Below are 20,215 nucleotides of genomic sequence, written 5' to 3'. Positions count from 1 at the left end.
AATCAATCGGTTTTAAATTTTGAAGCGTTTAATGATGTTGGGTAGAAACTGTAATACTTCAGTGAATAAATAGAACAAACGATAAATGTGAGATTCTACTCGTTTGAGTCTGCATACAAACCTGTGAATCTTATTTATCGTATTAAATTATGGGCATCGTTATATTACCGTTAATTTTCGCCCGTCTGTTAGGGAGGACAATGGTGGAAAATAGTAGCTGATTTAGTCAAATTTCATCAATCGATCAGCGAAACAATCGGCTTAGTGGTTTAACCGTTAAAGTGTAACAGACAAATAGAGTTACTTCTGCATTTATAATATTAGTATAGACAAGACCTCTAGTGCGGAGGCTTAGTCGCTGTAGATATCTGTATGTATGTGTTTGTGAATTCCAGGGCGGAAACGGTTCGCTCAGCGCTGGACGTGGTGTCGGTGTGCTGCGTGGCTCCGCGGGTGCAGCTGCTGCTCACCGAGAAGATCGACATGCGGGACGCGGACCTCACCACCGGCGTGCACATCGTACTTGGTGAGTACCGACGCCCACCACCACCGAGACAGTATCTCGAGTTAGTCACGACTAGGGCAGTTATATGTTTGTTAATGCATCTATGAAATATTATTACAGATGGTAATAAGGCTCGATGCGAGTCCTTTTGGGGGGGCGGACGGTGGTACCACAAACACTGCGTTGAAAGAATCACTTTAAATACATTCACAGGAGACATAACGTCTTAAATGAGATTTTTTATTGCGGTGTATTGATGGGAGTGAATTTTAATTATCGCACTTACTATCAGGTGATCTTTATCTAAAACAGACTTTATCTTTTTAATTTTTTTTACAATATATATCTTATGACATTGCCGTTTAAATTCTTTATAGCTCAACGGTACTCTAGGTACGCAGGTCTAGGTTCGATCCCGGACCCATTGTCGTTCTAGTTTTACAAAATTCATAAAAGACAAACTAGTATTCAATTAAATAATTTTAATGTTATTGTAAATTGTTGACTGTAACATAACAGAGGTTGATTCTGTACTATATTGAAGGATGCATGTGTGTTTGTCTGTAAAAACATGACATCTACTCGAAACCGATTTAATTCGACACGCAATGCATTACCTGATTCAATTATCATCGAATCGGAATCGGCTGGTTATCGTTACACAAATGTCGGGACGGAAGTGGCTCAGGCCGCCGTAGTGCCGAGCGCCCCCCTCATGAGTCTGTCCCCCCGCGGAAGGAGCGGCGGACGGCGACATCGTGCCCGAGCCCGAGGTGCAGCGCGCCGCGCTCAACGTGCTCGTCAACTGCGTGTGCGCGCCCGTGCAGCGCGTGAGTACAGCGTCATCATATCCGCCGAAAGACGTCCCCGGCTGGACAAAGGCCTCCCCCAAGAATTTCCATTTTGGCCGGTCTTGCGCTGCCCGCATCCAACGGCTTCCCGCGACTCGTTCTAAGTCGTCGGTCCACCTTGTAGGTGGCCTGCCCCCGCTGCGTCTTCCGGTTCGTGGTCGCCACTCGAGAACCTTTCTGCCCCAGCGGCCGTCGGTTCTGCGAGCAATGTGCCCCACCCACTGCCACTTCAATTTAGCAATTCTTCGGGCTATGTTGGTTACTTTGGTTCGCCTGCGGATTTCATCATTTTTGATTCGTAATGGCAGAGAAACTTCGAGCATAGCCCTCTCATTGCCCTTTGAGTGACCTTGAGCCTTCTTATGAGGCCCATTGTGAGCGACCACGTCTCTGATCCATGAGTCATTACTGGCAACACACGCTAGTCGAAGACTTTCGACTTAGACACTGCGGTATTTTGGATGAAAAGTTACACAGCGCTTTATTTATTTATTTCACGTCCTTCACCCGAAGGTTGTCTGGAAGAGATCGCTCTTTTAGCGATAAGACCGCCTTTTGTGCATAAATAGTTTTCGTTCTTTTTGTGCTTGTGTTTAAAATGGTTCTGTAACTCTTTTGGTGTACAATAAAGCATATTCATATCATATTCAGAATGTGTTTATATCGATAACTTCTAATTCACGTACGAATGTGACGTCACGATCGCAAGCACACGAAATAATAATAATAATGTCCTCTAGACCGATTTCGGCCCCGGCGGTCAATCTCAAGAGAGATTAGCCAACTGCGCAGGGGATATTATAGTGCACGAATGTGCGCAAACACAGGTGTACTCTCTATTCCATAAATCTCATAATCCGATAGGACGGCGATCCGACATGACCGGAAAGAGTTCAGGCGCAGGACCAACGGCTTTACGTGCTTTCCGAGGCACGGGATAAACTTCCAACTTCCAGACTCCGGACTGCTACTGAGAATTTTCTGACAGAAAAATCCAATAGCTTTTTATTGGTTCGACCTTACATCAAGCCACTAAATCAACGAGACAGTCTGACAATGACGATATATTAAAAACCGCACTATGCGATTTGGACTCACGTGACATTCAATACATTTGAATTATTAAAAAATATATATATCATTTCTTACTTGTAACTTAATGAAGCGATTGAGCTGTTGTTCGTTTTGAATTACAAATACGTTTAAGTAAGTTTATACAATTGGGCGAGGACATAACGCTAAAACCCATTAAAGTCCCACAGCTGGACAAAGACCGTGATTTCAAACCCGGGCAAGCACCACTGAATTTTCATGTGCTTAATTTGTGATTATAATTCATCTCGTGCTTTACGGTGAAGGAAAACATCGTGAGGAAACCTGCATGTGTCTAATTTCACTGAAATTCTGCCACATGTGTATTCCACCAACCCGCATTGGAGCAGCGTGGTGGAATAAGCTCCAAACCTTCTCCTCAAAAAGAGGAGAGGAGGCCTTTAGCCCAGCAGTGGGACATTCACAGGCTGTTACGGTTACGGTTACGGGTAATTTCTCTTCTGCTATTGCTTAGTGTATGCATTCTTCTTAGTTGCCTCATTAGTTATACATTATTTTATAATTGCATGTAATTAGGATTCGAACCCGAACAAGCACCGTTGAAATTTCATGTATACGTGCTCAGTGGTGTAGGAAAACATCTTGTCTATCCAACCATGCATTAGAGCAAGGTGGCGGAATAAGCTCCAGTACTGCTGAAAAAAAAGGATGTCCCCTTTCAAAGGCAGAAGCCCCATGTGACATTTGGGCTGCTACTAATTACTTTTAATTTCATTAAAAAAAAACATCTTATATTACTTTATAACTATTTTTTTATAGAATAGGAAGACGGACGAGCATATGGGCCACCTGATGGTCACCAACGGCCATAGACATTGGCATTGTAAGAAATGTTAACCATCGCTTACGTCACCAATGCGCCACCAACGTTGGGAACTAAGATGTTATGTCCCTTTTGCCTGTAATTACATAACGGTCAGGCTAACTAATTAAAAAAAAGGTCGAAAATAAATAGTGACTTGAATGTATTTCCAGGCGGGCGCTTCAACGACGCGCTTCTCAATAACCGGCTCGAGTAAAAAGAAGACGACTGCTAAGTCGTACGAGGACGTCATACAGAAGGTGTGGGAGAGTGTGCGGACGAACAACGGAATCATGGTAAGGTGTCTAAATTAAATACACACTTTGTTCCTACGTTCTATTACGATGATAGCATCCTGACTCATTACTAGCCAACTGCGCAGGAGATATTATATTGCACGAGTGTGTGTGTGTGTGTGAGCCGAAATGGCCTAGTAATTAGAACGCGTGAATCTTAACCGATGATAGTGGTTTCAAACCAGGGCAAGCACTGCTGAATTTTCATGTGATTAATTTGTGATTAAAATTCATCTCGTGCCTGACGGTGAAGGAAAACATCGTAAGGAAACCTGCATGTGTCTAATTTCATTGAAATTATGCCACATGATACCAACCCGCATTGGAACAGCGTGGTGGAGTAAGCTCTAAACCTTTTCCTCAAAAAGGGGCCTTAGTCCAGCAGTGGGACATTAATCGGCTGTTACTGAGTGTGTGCGCAAACATAGGTGCACTATCTATTTCCTCACTCTCATAATCTGATGGGACGGAAAATCCGACCCAACCGCAAATAGTTCAAGCGCAGGATGGTAAGTGGTCACCACCGCCTATAGACATTGACACCGTAAGAAATATTAAACATTCCTTGCATCACCAATGCGCCACTAATCTTGTCAACTAAGATGTTTTTTATAAAAAATATTATATATATATATTTATGCCAGTGACAGTTTATTTTCTAATGACGTTTTAATAAAAATATATAACGTTAAAATGTTTAAAATAAAGTTAAATTCCCGCTGCGGAAAACGCCTGGTTCCTTCTGGAGGAGAAGCCTTGGAGATTATTCAACTATGCAGCTTCAATGTATTCAGTGGATATATATGTATAACGCAAAAACAAACAGTGCAATAAGAATACATAAAAACTCCCGTGACCTCTACTCGTGCTACAGGTACTGCTGTCGATGATGATGGTGAAGTCGCCCATCACTGATGCGGACCGGCTCCGGGGGCTGGCGTGCCGGGCGCTAGCCGGCTTGGCTCGATGCCCCACCGTGCGACAGATCATCTCCAAGTTGCCGCTCTTCACCACCTCGCATCTGCAAGGTGAGTAGGGGGAGGGAGTGTTTGGGTCGTTTAAGTGTAGTTTCAAGCGTTATATGACGTCTGCGAAAGATTTGTTATTGTCAGTGCGTTAATGTGTGCGTGAGACCGGTACACGAGCTCACATGTTCACACATCAATTCCTGTGAATACTGTGCCAACTCACACCATTTTTAGAAATAATTTATTTAATTTAAATTATTTGAATATTATTAATTTGAATTATTGTAAAATTCACAATCAGTTTAACAATTTTAATTACGATGTCTCTAAATGATTTTTTAATGATTTTTATTATAAAAATGACATCAATTTATATAATGACATAATTATCATCTGGGAGTGCTCTGTATACTTGTAATTGCATATTAGATATATATTTGTTTTATTAGTTCATTTGTAAATGCTTTATATGTATGTATGTTGCAAGTGTGTTTTTATAAATAAATATTTTTTTTTCATTATTAGCATCTACACTCTTAGCTCTCATTCCAATCGATCCTAACGTAAGATTCGTAATTGAATTGTAATCTAAACAAATGGTTCACTTTGCAGTACTGATGCGAGACCCGATACTCCAGGAGAAACGACAGGAGCACGTGATGTTCCAGAAGTACGCGCTGGAGCTGCTGGAGCGAGTCTCCGGCAAGAGCAAGCACATGGGAGCGGAGTTCGAGACCTCGCTCGCGAACATACACAGGGTGAGTGGCGACCCGTCCTCGACGAGTCGGCGCGCGGCACGCGGCCCGCCTCACGAGCCCGCTCGGCCCGCAGGCGAACGTGGTGGCGCAGACGCGCATCAGCTACAACGAGCGGCAGCTGCTGCAGCTGGTGGCCGAGCACCTGCGCGCGCGCGGCCTGCGCGACAGCGCGGCGGCGCTGGTGCGCGAGGCGCGCCTGCCGCCGCCCGCGCCCGCCGCGCCCGCGCCGCCGCCGCCGCCGCCGCCCGTGTACACGCCCGCCGCGCCCGCGCGCCCGCGCCTCGCCGCGCGCGCGCCGCGGGACTCGCTCGACCTGCCCGCGCACGCGCACGACGACTGCCCCTCGCCGACCGTCATCAAGCTCAGGTACTTTGCTTGCTCATTGATGTGTCCCTATCGACGACGTCGCTCCGGTGGCTGGATTGTAGGCCTGCAGATAGATCCCGATGTCCGGGGTTCGATTCCTCGGTCGAGAAAAACGTTACCGAATTTTCCAATCAAAAATCACGTAAAACCCATTCCATTGTTCCTATGCTTTCCGTCGTGTCAAATTTGGCACCCTGTGGAATTTATAAGAGTGCAGACCTAATTATATTACATATTTAAAAAAAATAAAAATCTCTTATAATAAATTTAATTACCGACCTTTTTTACACCTTAACTTCTGCAATGTCATTTATTTAAAAAAGAAACCAGACTGGATGTCATCCATCTGGTGGTACATGGTCACCACCGCCCATAAACATATTCACAGTTAGATTTATCAATCATTTCTTAAAGTTATCAATAAACTACCAACCTTGTGAACTAATAACTTAGCGACTTGTTTAGTTAAACACTAATTTCTCTCTTTCTGTTATTATTGTTTTGACATTCGAAATCTGACAATGAAAGTTAGGTACATAGACGGGGCTTGCACAAAGCCCGTTGTACTATTAAGTACATAAGCGGAGCTGCAAAAATTGCACGTTAAGAAAATAGAAAAAAATACAGAATATAAAAACTAATACCATCCAACTATCGAATATTCCAGAAAAGTCCAAAACCCTGCCTTGTCTTCGCCAGTGCCAGGGACAGCCGGGACGCCCGGCTCTGAACACAAGCGTTCCCTCCAGAAGCAGCTGAGCGCGGCGGGGGGAGACCGGCCGCCGTCACCCCCGCGCATCACGCTGCACTCCATCATCACCGAGTACCTCTACAACCAGCATGCGCTCTGCAAAAACCCGGTGGTCACGTGTCCACAGTTTAATTTGTTCGAGTGAGTTATTTAAAACTAGAGATGTATCGAATCTATTACAATGGAGAAAATGCATTGTCAATTTCTTCATGTGACATGAAGAGTGAACGATAAATTTTATTGTTTTTATATCATACGTTAGTTTAAATAGAGGTGTACTATTTGGATCAATTTTAGGTGAATCGTTTCGTTGTTTTATTTAATTTATAGTTTTCTTACGATAAAATTTGAAGATCGGGATAGATGGAGTCGTTACATTTTTTATCTTTTATGGCTCATATGCTAACGACTATCAGTCTTCCGAGGACAACCGATTAGCCTCCACATCGGAGCTGACAGATGAGTAACGTGTGGGCGTGCGCAGGCCGCACAAGTGCCCGTCGCCGGCGGCGCGCGGGCTGTGGGCGGGCGGCGAGGCGGGCAGCGTGCTGGCGCGCGTGGTGCGGCGCGAGCTGGGCGCGCCGCCCGCCCGCCGCGCGCACGCGCGCCTCGCGCACTCGCACTTCGCGCACGTGCGCACGCTGCGCCTGCAGGACGACGACGCCTACTTCACGCACACCATCTTCCACGTGAGCGCCTGCCTTTGTGCTATTTACTAATTGCAGCCGGTGGTTCGTTTTTTGAGACCAACATTTCGTATATGCGCATGGCTATTGACACGTCGGTGATAGGGCTCTTTGCTGGCCACCCTCGCCACCCCCCACCCACGGTCGACCACCGAGCGGCGATATTTAGTACTGTTATGTTCTAATTGGAAGGACATGTCGGCCAGTTTAACAGTCACGAGAGACATAACGTCTTAGTTCCCATTGTTGGTGGCGCATTGACAATGAAAGGAATAGTTAAAAAAAATTACATAGCCCATGTCTATGGGCGGTGGCGACCTTGCCTACGATTACTGCTGACCGAAACCGTCTCTTCTTTTAAGATAAAAAAATGTAATTTATTTCACCTCAATTCTCCATTGCAAAAGAATGAATTTTCGTGTGCCAGAATTTTTATTCGACGCATGGAATATTTTCTTTATTTTTATACGAAATTACATATCGATCGATTGAATAATTAAGCGTGCAAGCGGAACAAATAAACGAACTCACTTTTGCATGCCCCCAGCCGACCCAACAGCAGCTGCTGACGGCGACGTCGTCCGGCGACATCCGGATATTCAACTTGTTCACGGGAGTCGAAGAAAACTCATACCAAGTCCACGAATCTTATATATATCATATGCAGGTATGTTGAACGTATTTTGACGACACTACACTTTCACACTTTCTAGATGGTCCGGAAAGGTACCACTCACTGATCAGAAATTCTACCGTTAAACAGCAATTGTAGTGTTGTGTTCCGGTTTTAAGGGTGAGTGAGACAGTGTAACTACAGGCACAAGGGACATAACATCTTCATTCCTAAGATTGGTGGCGCTTTGGCAATGTGAGGAATGGTTAATATTTCTGACATATCAAATGTCGGACGGTGGTGACCACTTCACATCAGGTCGCCTATTTACTTTTGAAGCTACTAACGTATGTTTGAATTATTTACATAAATGTCAGAAAATATGCTGTCAACCCCATACAAAACAGATACACTACAAAAATAAACAATTCACTTGAACCTTGTAAAACTACAGTACGGATAAAAAATATTTTGTTGTTTTTTTTTCATTAATTAAATTTTAATCAAAATTAAAATAATGATTGTAATTTGACATAATATAGTTTTAAAATATGTTAAACATTTTTTTTTTTTTATAGAATAGGAAGGTGGACGAGCATATGGGCCACCTGATGGTAAGTGGTCACCAAACGCCCTTAGACATTGGCATTGTAAGAAATGTCAACCATCGCTTACATAGCCAATGCGCCACCAACCTTGGGAACTAAGATTTTATGTCCCTTGTGCCTGTAATTACACTGGCTCACTCATCCTTCAAACCGGAACACAACAATAACAAGTACTGCTATTTTGCGGTAGAATATCTGATGAGTGGGTGGTACCTACCCAGACGAGCATGCACAAAGCTCTACCACCAGTACTCTACATTAGAAGCACATAAATAATATGTTTCTTGTAAATGTTTTTTGTAAATTTATTAATGATATAATTCATTTGAAATTCGCGTTACGTGTTTATGTATTTGTTTTATATATTAAATTGGTATGCTGTAACGTTACAGGCGAGCAGGGACGGGTGCCTATTGCTAGCGTCGTCGACGACCTCGTGGAGGACGCTCTCTGCGCTTTGGAACATGAAGGAGTTCGAGCAACTGTAAGCTAACTTTATACTTTTGCTATGTTAATTATTGATGTGTAAAAATTTTAGCGCTCGAGCGTCAAATGACGTCAGTGTAATGTTTCGAGCGTCTGATGACGTCAGCGTAAGATTTCAAGCGTCAGATTACTTCAGTGTAAGATTTCGAGCGTCAGATGACATCAGCATAAGATTTCGGGCGTCAGATGACGTCAGCGAAAGCTTTCGAGCGTCACATGACGTCAGCGTAAGATTTCGAGCGCCAGGTGACGTCAGCGTAAGATTTGTTATTGCAAGTGCGTTAATCTGTGCGTGAGAACGGTACACAAGTTTACACATCAATTCTCGCGAGTGTCTTGACACTAAAACCAATTTTTATGAATAAATATCATATTGATATATAGAGTTCATATACAAGACAAAATGTATGTACCCAAGCAAATATATTCTGCAAAAAACAAACAAACCTGATTCGTTATGAGTCGAGATGGCTCAGTGTCTAGAACACGTGAATTTTATATATATAATGACAGTGTTTTTATTCACTTTCATAATTTATTTCGTGTTTGGTGGAAATAGAAAACAACGTGGAGAAACTTGTGTGTATCTGATATAATTCTGCTACATGTATATTCATAAGTATTGGAGCAGCGTGGTGGAATAAGCTCCAAGCCAGAAAGGCCTTGGGCCAGCAGTGGGCGTGTTTACAGGTTGTTGATAATAATAAGTAAAGTAATCAGAAATTGTCTTATTCGCGAATAACCAAGATCTACCACCAGCTTCCAGCTCGACAACGAGGAGTACGTAGAGTTCTCGAAGATGTCCGACGACCGCATCATCGGCACGAAAGGCGAGACAGCCAGCATCTTCGACACCCGCACCGGACACGAGCTCATGACCCTCACGCCGGCCATCAGCAACCAGTACGCGAAGAATCGCGCCACCTTCAACCCCACGGACGAGCTCGTTCTCTCAGGTATAATCTACCTCAGCTACTTTTTACCAGCTACTTTTTACTTTTTTCTTGCCGTGCTAAGAGCGTTATTAGTCCAATCGATCGTTCGTCGCCCTACAGTTCCTATTATATTTTTGGACACATTGGCCACCTGATGGTAAGTGGTTACCATCACCCATGGAAATTGGCGTCGTACGAAATATTAACCATTACTCACTTCGCAAATGCGCCACCAACCTTGGAAATTAAGATGGCCCCTTGTGCCTGATATTACACTGGCTCACTCACCCTTCCAACCGGAACAGAATAATAAGCATGGCTGTTTGACGGTGGAATATGGTATGAGTATAATATGTTACCGCATATTTGCAAGAACCGTTACACTATCTTCTATGCATAAATAAAATTAATGTTTGTATGTGTGTTCTCAATGCGTTTTAGGAACGCATTGAGAACACACATACATTGACTCGATTGTGATGAAAATTTTGCGTTTAGTTTCTTATTGTTCTGTGAAGGTTCTTAGACTAAATATATAAATAGTTAAGTAAATATCTATATAAACTCAAATTATTTATACATTTCTGCTTCATTTTAAATGTTTTATAAAGACCTCTGTTCTACCCGTGCGAAGCCAGAAGGGATAGCCTACCGGGTAGCTTATAATAATTTATACAATTTGAGTTAAATTATAAACACTTTTTTTTTTCTCGCTGTAAAAATGCGTTTACGTGATTCCCTCGCAAATCGTGGGGGGTATGTGGGAGTCATCGACGCCCAGATCTAGAGTGGACCGGAATACCCAATAAACAACCACGGGACTTCGAGAAATCACATGCGCGTACTAACCTAAGATTTTATAAACTGTAGTAATTGTATGCGTTCTATTGAACTGTACGCAACTCGTGTTACAGATGGCGTGCTGTGGGACGTGAACACGGGGAAGGAGATACACAAGTTCGACAAATTGAATCAGACGCACAGCGGGGTCTTCCATCCCAACGGGCTAGAGGTAATATAGCCTAAGGCTCCATCCACACTTGCGCACGGTTGAAGCGAAGCGACGCGACGTGTTTTACGCATTGTACTACACCGTTACTCTAGTGCGAGTTTCTATGTTTAAACATATTTTGAGTATATTTCGAGCGTCAGATGACGTCAGCGTGAGATTTTGTAGAATAGGAAGGTGGACGAGCATATGGGCCGCCTGATGGTAAGTGGTCACCACCGCCCATAGACATTGGCATTGTAAGAAATGTTAACCATCGCTTAAATCGCCAATGTGCCACCAACCATCGGAACTAAGATGTTATGTCCCTTGTGCCTGTAATTATACTGGCTCACTCACCCTTCAAACCGTAACACAACAATATCAAGTACTGGTGTTTTGCGGTAGAGTATCTGATGAGTGGGTGGTACCTACCCAGACAAGCTTGCACAAGGCTCCACCAGTAAATTTTGTTATTTACACATCAATTCTCGTGAGCACCTTGACGCTCACAGCATTATTTTTAACTTATTCAATCGGGTTGATGTTAACTGCGATTCGTATGAAATGAAAACAGCGCCGTCTAGTGACAATAATCGGAATTATATACAGATTGCAGTTAACGGTAACGCTATCCAATTATTAAAAAAAAAAAACTAGACAAACTGAACTCGTGTCAGTAACTCGATTTTGTTGACGTGGTTGGTGGATGCTTGCCTTTCACGCCGAAGGTTGAGGGTTCGATTCCCACCCAGGACAGACATTAGTGTGCATGAACATTTCTGTTTGTCCTGAGTCTGGGTTTAATTATCTATATAAGTGTGTATTTACAAAAGAAAAATAGTATATGTAGTATATCAGTTGTCTAGTTTCCATAGTACAAGCTCTGTACAAGCTTAATTTGGGATCAGATGGCCGTGTGTGAAAAATGTCCCAGGATTATTATTATTATCTATTAACGTACAAATCGATTACGTTACTCGATGTGTTAAGCAAAACTAAAGTCCGAGTCAAGTGATAACACGCGTCACTAGTCCCTAGTGCGCAGTGCCGCGTCAGACGCCGATGACATGTGAAATTTTTATTTTATAGAATTAGTAGTTTTTTTATAAAAGTCGAAATTATGTTTTATAATTTTGCCAAAATTGTTTGTAAAATAAAAAAATAATAATCATTTGTTTATTTCTCGAATGACAGGACCTTATTAGACTTTAGGATATACTTTCTATTCCTTATAACACGCTCGGGCGCACTATGAGCGTCATGACGTTCAAATGTCGTAACGATATTTTGAACATTTTAAAAATATAGCTATCCCTTTCTCGTCTATTTGATTTCATAAAAAAAATTACTCAATTAATTATTGTTTGTAATTTCCAGGTTATATCGAACACGGAAGTGTGGGACCTTCGGACATTTCATTTGCTAAGGACAGTGCCTTCGTTAGATAAGTCTGAAGTGAGTTGAATTGAACAATTGAATTTGACGAGCCGGTTGGCGTGGTTGGTAGAACACTTGCCTTTCACGCCGAAGGTTGTGGGTTCGATTCCCACCCAGGACAGACATTTGTGTGCATGAACATGTCTGTTTGTCCTGAGTCTGGGTGTAATTATCTATATAAGTATGTATTTACAAAAAGAAAAGTAGTATATGTAGTATATCAGTTGTCTGGTTTCCATAGCACAAGCTTTGTACAAGCTTAATTTGGGATCAGATGGCCGTGTGTAAAAAATGTCCCCGGATATTATTATTATTAATTGAAATTAAATCGTACAGTACAGTAAAAGCCTGTTAATGTCCCACTGCTGGGCTAAGGCCTCCTCTCCCTCTTTGAGGAGAATGTTTAGAGCTTATTCCACCGCGCTTCTCCAATGCGAGTTAATAGAATACACATGTGGCATAATTTCAGTGAAATTAGACACATGCAGGTTTTCTCACGATGTTTTCCTTCGCCGTATAGCACGACATGAATTATAATCACAGAATAAGCACATGAAAATTCAGTGGTGCTTGCCCGGGTTTGAATCCACGAGCATCGGTTGAGATTCATGCATTCTTACCACTGGGCCATCTCGGCTTTTTCTTTGCGCGTCTACTTAATTAGTCATTAACTTTTCAACTCGATCGTTATATTACTATTATTACACTAACATGTACGTAAACAGGTGATCTTCAACCCGACCTGTACGGCGCTGTACGCGGTGTGCTCGGACCAGGACTCGGAGGAGCGCAGCCAGTTCGACACCAGCTTCAAGACGCTCGACCCCTACGACTACTCCAGCATAGGTAAGCTACACTCAACCTTAGATTTACATATGCCATGCGATTCGCTAGCAGTTCTGCTTTATTATACACTACAATCAGTTCTCGATTAATATATATTTATTTATAACACAAAAATATTTCTTATAACTTTAATCTTTCTCTCTCAAAGTTCCGATAGCAACATTAATTTTTTCACGGATTGCAATATTTACGCTTCTGCCAAAATGATCCCGTGGCGCTCCTCGCTAAGACGGAAAGGGTGCCGCTGGTTTTTTAGTGGGTATTCCGATGTTCGGAGCGCACTCGGCGCCTCGGACACTGGCGAGCCCCACATACACCCCCACTGTTCCCGTGAGCGAAACGCGTAACGCGTTTTTCCAGCGATAAAAAAAGGCTATTCAATTTTTCGACCAATGATATCGCGTCGATTCAAGGTCAACGTTGTTTATTCGACTTTACTCCTGAAATAAATAAGTTTTTTTTTTTTATAGAATAGGAAGGCGGACGAGCATATGGGCCACCTGATGGTAAGTGGTCACCAACGCTCTTAGACATTGGCCATTGTAAGAAATGTCAACCATCGCTTACATATCCAATGCGCCACCAACCTTGGGAACTAAGATTTTATGTCCCTTGCGCCTGTAATTACACTGGCTCACTCACCCTTCAAACCGGAACACAACAATATCAAGTATTGCTGTTTTGCGGTAGAATATCTGATGAGTGGGTGGTACCTACCCAGACGAGCTTGCACAAAGCCCTACCACCAGTAAAAGTTCATGGTAAATGCAAATATCTGTAATTCATATATATATTACATTTATTCCATAATAAAAAATAATATATGCAAGTAGTGTCCTATAGTTAAAAGCTTATTCAATTAATTTTCTCACATTTTTTTTTTTATAAATAATTCAGAAACTCGCAACACTTGCATAAAAATATTTATTGTATAGCATGGAAGCTGATGAGCCATGATGGCCCTGTGGTTAGAACGCGTGAATCTTAACGGACGATCGTGGGGTCAAACCCGGGCAAGCACCACTGAATTTTCATGCGCTTAATTTATGTTTATAATTCATCTCGTGCTTTACGGTAAAGAAAAACATCGTGAGGAAACCTGCGTGTGTCTAATTTCACTGAAATTCTGCCACACGTGTATTCCACCAACCCGCATTGGAGCAGCGTGGTGGAATAAGATCCAAACCATCTCCTCAAAAAAAAGGAGAGGAGGCCTTTAGCCCAGCAGTGGGACATTCACAGGCTGTTACTGTACTGTATGTAATCTGATTACTGATTAAAGGTTTATTAGTAAAATAATTTAAAAAAATAAACTTTTATTAGTATCATTTATAAGTAAAACGAAATACAAAAAACATTATTATTAATACTATTTAAATTTTAAGCTTAGACGGTGTATATGACCATCTCCATTAAGATTTAATAAATTGTTTGTCCGTCTGTGAACAGCGACGATAGACGTGAAGCGCAACATCTACTCGCTGGGCGTCTCCCGCTTCGGGACGCAGATCTCGCTCGTCGAGAACCTGGGGGACTTCGAGCAGGTGCAGGAGTCCTGTGTCAAACTCTACGACGTAGGGCGGAAGAGGGACCACGACGACGACGCGGTACGTGTACACACATACACACACAACACACGGTGCCGTAGCTGCACCGGAAATTAAATATGTTTTATGTTTTTACGTATCAACTTTCATTCGCATGGTACTGCATTATTAGTATATTATATAATACTTTTTTTGACGTGAATAGGGGGGGGGGGTGCTGCTGACGGATGCTAGGTGTGATAAAAGTAGCCTATGTCCTGGGTGTTTAAGCTTGCTCTATACCAAAGATTATCAAAATCGGTTCAGTGGTATACGTGACGTGAAAGCTTAACTTTACTTTCGTATACTATCGTTACTTCCGTATACGTTACGGCATTTAATGTTGTGTAATGTTGTACGTAATGTCCGCCGCCAGCAGGTGACGTCACACGTCGGCAAACTCGCGTCGATGCTCGCGATTAATGTAGTGATTAGGTTTATAATAATGAATGAAAAAAGATTTAACGAAAAAGTACTAGCAGTTCAAAATACATACGTACACACCCATAGAAACACGCATACACACACACACACACACAGTACGTAAGTACGTAGATATAATCCGCTAAAACCATGTCCCCACTTTTGGCTTTGCCAGAATAGGATTGTTCAAAAATTGTTTGTTAACAATGCTTCGCTCCGAGTACTTTATTAATATACTTAGACAAAATTCCATCCCATTGACATTGCGAGCGGATTGTAGGCTTAAATTTAATTATTAATTCATGCAAAATGACAATACAAAAGTGCTTGTAACAGCTTCTTTGAATCAAGTTTATTTTGTTGTGTAAATTTTGTCTAAACGTGTTGTTATTAACAGGAGGAGGAAGAGGAGGAGGAGTTAGCGGGAGGATCCGACAACGACGACGGCTCGGACTCCGGCTCCGACAATGATGACGACTGTGAGTTAGCTCGGAGTCGCATGGGGAGAGTCCCGGGGACTTGTTGCATAAACATCCGACGTATCGACACTTCAGATTACATAGGGCGTAAACGACATACATTTAAATACACATTCCCGTTTTTTATGCTCTTTTGATTTATATTATTAAAGTTTCAAAATTTGCGAAAACTAACAGCTAATATTAGAATACAGCATTTTATTATAGAAACATTTGAAATTTCTAGAAACTTTTTCTATTTTAGTTTTTATTTTCTCCAGAAATGTCTTGCCTTGTAAGTGACTTACGCCCTTTCTAATCTGAGACGTTATGTAATTTTTATAAATGAACATAATATTAATTACATTTTGTTAAATAGAAGAATCGCGCACTATCATCATTTTATCATAATTATTTTCGTATTATTTAAATCGAATGGTATATGCATATAGGTATGTTTGATAACAACAAAAACTGTACTACGACAAGTTATATAAGACAGCTTGTACTGCGGTCGTATGCATGGATGCGCCATTTGTTATTTTTTTTATTAATAATACCTGATTTTAAAAGTACCAGCCCTACTATGTCTGCTCATTCCCCCACGCTGCTTCCCGGATAGTGATATATTTGGCCCGCTCTGCTTCAGTAGCGTCGAGCCTGCTGCGCAACGCGGTGCTCGGACTGGCGGAGGGCTCCGGCTCCGGCGACTCGTCCGGCGAGCGCGACCACGACGAGCCGCGTCGGCGCCGCGTGCGCACGCGCAGGCGGGTGCGTACCGCGACTGTGTGCTGTCTGTGTGCTGTCTGTGTGTTGCCGTGCGGGCGTGGCTTGTAACGCGTTGTTTGTGTGCAGGCGGCCGAGGGGCACAGCAGCGACAGCGACGGGGACATCGACTTCGACAATATCATCGAGTTCGAGATCGACTAGCGGGCGAATAAATCATTTGAACGATTCCTTGAGTTTTTTTTTTAATCTCATACCTACGATACATATAATTAAAACCATCTCTCTGATATACTGAGCTGTACCAATTACAGATATGCACACCGACAAGGTCATTTCCTGTCCAGCGTAACAAAAATTACTTGTAACCATTTTTTTTTTGTCTTTTTTTTTTTGTAAAAATTGAATTTGAATGTTGTCTTAACTAAAAGAAATAAAACAAATATATGTATTTTAAATAACGAATAATAACTATATTATTAAGAAGCTAAATCAAAATACTTGTAAGCATTACACTTACTTATTGATTGTCAAACTAGAAACTATCACCGGTTAAGAAAAGATTCACCCAGCCCTGAGAAGACCGGCGAAAGAAACTCAGCTGTTTTTTTTTTCTAATATTGTGTTTCGTTTACAAATAGTACGTCATACATTTTACCCAATGTGTGAATAGTTAATATATATCAAAACCAAATCAGAGAAGTTTTACCTGAAAATAAAACACATTAAAATACTTACATATTTGAAGCTTCCTAAATTGAGAGTAGCTTTGTTTTTTTTTTTTTTATAGAATAGGAAGGTGGACGAGCATATTGGCCACCTGATGGTAAGTGGTCACCAAACGCCCTTAGACATCGGCATTGTAAGAAATGTCAACCATCGCTTATAGCCAATGCGCCACCAACCTTGGGAACTAAGATTTGATGTCCCTTGTGCCTGTAATTACACTGGCTCACTCACCCTTCAAACCGGAACACAACAATATCAAGTACTGCTGTTTTGCGGTAGAATATCTGATGAGTGGGTGGTACCTACCCAGACGAGCTTGCACAAAGCCCTACCACCAGTAAGCTTAGTTGAATTCCGTTTAATTTAGCTGTCTTTCTCGCTCCCAGGTGTAATGGCATACTTAACTTGCGAAGTGGTGCGTTTTTACTAACCATTAGCGTTAAAATTCCGGATGAGTGCAGTTGCCTTTTTTTCTTTATAATTTTAAAGAGGGGTTTTTCTAACGAGAAAATGTCACCACATAGTTCAACATATTTCTATTTTGCTATACAATTTAAAAAAATAAATAAAATAACTACTATAATATGCCTATCTATCAGATTTTGTTATCTATATTTAATACATTTAGTTACTATTTTATGTAATGCTTTGGATGCGTCCGAAGACGGAGCTGAAAGTACAGTATTATAAAAACCTAATTCACACGTTAAATTAAACTTATTCAAAAATTCTAACCTTTCGGCTTCGTTCCGAACACACTCCCTGATTACAAGTACAGCATCTTCAACTGTACCGCACTCCTCACAATTTGGTGATGTTGTCTTACCATAGATCATATACATCATATGAGCAAACTTGTTTAACGGGATGTGTCCCAACCCAAAGTTGAAGGGCTGTTACAATATCACACCTGCTCATTTTGGCTTCATCTATCCAAGTATACCCTGAAGTATCCAACCAGAAGTTATTGGTTGGATTGTTTTATACCAGATTTTAGTCAGAGAATGCTCGTCAAAAAACTCTTTCCATAGATGTTTGCATCGAAGTTTAGTTTCATATAGAATGTCTGTAAAATGAGGGTTATAATCAGCTAAAATTCCTTCGATGGTTGCTTGTTTGGCTAATGCGTCAACAACTTCATTTCCAGGTAGACCAATATGAGCAGGTATCCATTGTGTTAGCTTGATAAAATAATCATACTGTAATTTCAAATAACTATGGAGCATTTTGTAAAGAATAGCCGTGCCCATTAAAATAAGTCTGCATTATGAAAAGAATTTAATAAGTTATAATTTATATTATTGTCATATTTACTACAAAACGTGATTTTTGCTTGTTTATTTTTTATATTGTATATTTAAATATTTCGTACTTTTATTATTTAGTAGCTCTATTTTGACTACCGGTTCCGAAAAATATTATATTATGATTAGTCAGTTGAGTACTAGCAAGAGGCCCGCATTGTTTGTTTTTTTTTTAAAAAGAGGAACGGTAATTTTTTAGTTGTAAAACAAATTGTATTACCACTGTGGATAATATTGAGTTATATTAAAATAATAAAACTGTTAAGACGGAGAAGAATGTTTGAATTATAATACCTTCGAAATTAAGAAAGTTTACAATTCAGAAGTGGGATTACATCGGGGTATACTGATGAGATTCTATTATTACTCTGGTGTGATCATACGCCTGCATCAAGGTATGTAACCATTAAATTTAATTATTTATCTATTAAAAGTACAAACTTTTAGTTAGTTATTTTTGTTCAAAACAATGGTATAAAAAAAAAAATTTTTTTGGTGTACTACTTCTTGTAAGGTATATCATAATTAGACTACTTTAACTGTGTAATTCTAAATAAACAGTATCTTCTTGTTATAATCATTTAACTGGTAACGAAATTAGTTTGTCTATAATAGTATAGGTTAGAAGGATACTAGAATTTATGATTGTTTTACAAATAAATATAAAATAATACAGTTTGCTCTGTCAATAAAAATTATAATTAATAAAATACTAAATTATAATTAAAATATGCATATATGACGAAATTGAAAACTTAACTATGCGATTTTGCTAAGTTATCAATTTATGTACTTTACTCAGTTGGCACTAAAAATTGTGTTTCGTACAATTAACTTAATTTTACAAAATAGATACTTATTGTTATAATTATTTCAGAATCAGTGGGTGCAGTACAATCGAGTGAAAATGCCTCGTGGTCGGTCCAATAGTAGACGGAGGTCAACTGGGAGGCATCACAGCATTGTGCTGGGAGGTATTGCGAAACACAGCCGATCCCGGACGCGTGCTCGAGGCTCGAGGCAACGTCATCGTTCACCAGCAGAGCTCCACGCTGATCGTCGTGACATCGAGCGTCGCAGATCAAGAAGATCACCTCCAAGGGAGCCCCAGGCAAGAAGTCGAAGCAGGTCAGTTGTAACATCTCCACTACAGCGTACACCACCCTTGGACACGCAATAACGTGGACCGATATATAAACTAATAGATCATCGTGGTAGTAATAGGCAAAAGCGTCGCAGATTAAAGACTCTTTGTAGAGAAAGAGTTAATACATCATGTAGTTCAGTCCGTGATGTTAATAGTGAATTACTCAAATGTATCAAAGAGTCCTTACAATCTATTTCTGCTATACAACCACAAAATAAAGATGGTTTTACGAATAACAATGTAGTTCCAGAATTTGATCCTAAATTAAAAAATCAAACAATTGATACATGGCTGCATAAAGTAAAAGAATGCTCTGAGATTTATGGTTGGGATAGCAAACAGACTGCTCATTACGCTCTACCAAAGCTAATTGGAACTGCAAAAAAATGGTACGAAGGGCAGCCATCAGTTTTGATTACATGGGACGAATGGGTCGCAAAATTGAAATCTGCCTTCCCGTCATACGAAAATTATGGCCATTTACTTACAGAAATGTTAGCAAAAAAAGCAAAATTTGGAATGATTTAGAAGAGTAATACTATGAAAAGTTAATAGCCTTGAATCGATGTGGGATAGTGGGAAGGAACGCTGTTGATTGCATTGTTTATGGAATAGACGATAGGTCAGTGCGATACGGGGCAGAGGTAGTAGGCTTCGAGAATACTGATAAACTATTGGGTTATTTGAGGGGTGTTAAGCATGAGCGATTAGACAACTTCAATAAAAAATCGGTACGTTCTGTAATTTTGTCAATTAAGAATGATTTAGGAAGGCCATTAAAATGTTTTAACTGTCATGAAACAGGTCATGTAGTATCGGGATGTCAAAAG

General features: G+C 40.9%; 1 protein-coding gene across 2 annotated transcripts in view; it reads left to right on the top strand.

The window, feature by feature from the left end:
* LOC126779441 (protein mahjong) overlaps positions 1–16,433 on the top strand; it is a 31,400-nt gene extending 14,967 nt beyond the window's left edge. The window contains exons 16-33 of one of the 2 annotated variants that reach the window (XM_050503385.1): positions 396–526; positions 1,244–1,335; positions 3,445–3,567; positions 4,442–4,595; positions 5,148–5,293; positions 5,367–5,659; positions 6,327–6,551; positions 6,895–7,099; positions 7,644–7,763; positions 8,710–8,801; positions 9,563–9,759; positions 10,653–10,750; positions 12,107–12,184; positions 12,892–13,012; positions 14,462–14,619; positions 15,419–15,500; positions 16,132–16,250; positions 16,335–16,433. In XM_050503385.1, coding sequence (XP_050359342.1) covers positions 396–526; positions 1,244–1,335; positions 3,445–3,567; positions 4,442–4,595; positions 5,148–5,293; positions 5,367–5,659; positions 6,327–6,551; positions 6,895–7,099; positions 7,644–7,763; positions 8,710–8,801; positions 9,563–9,759; positions 10,653–10,750; positions 12,107–12,184; positions 12,892–13,012; positions 14,462–14,619; positions 15,419–15,500; positions 16,132–16,250; positions 16,335–16,409 — 2,509 coding nt within the window. In that variant the 3' untranslated portion in view covers positions 16,410–16,433. Of the gene's footprint in view, positions 1–395; positions 527–1,243; positions 1,336–3,444; positions 3,568–4,441; positions 4,596–5,147; positions 5,294–5,366; positions 5,660–6,326; positions 6,552–6,894; positions 7,100–7,643; positions 7,764–8,709; positions 8,802–9,562; positions 9,760–10,652; positions 10,751–12,106; positions 12,185–12,891; positions 13,013–14,461; positions 14,620–15,418; positions 15,501–16,128; positions 16,251–16,334 lie in introns of both variants that reach the window. The other variant, XM_050503384.1, reaches the window with a different exon arrangement.
* Positions 16,434–20,215: the final 3,782 nt, after the last annotated feature.

Source organism: Nymphalis io, chromosome 29, assembly GCF_905147045.1.
Source record: "Nymphalis io chromosome 29, ilAglIoxx1.1, whole genome shotgun sequence".
Lineage (NCBI taxonomy): Eukaryota > Metazoa > Arthropoda > Insecta > Lepidoptera > Nymphalidae > Nymphalis > Nymphalis io.
Note: the sequence above shows the minus strand (reverse complement) of the source record. Positions and strands in the feature narration are given on the sequence as shown.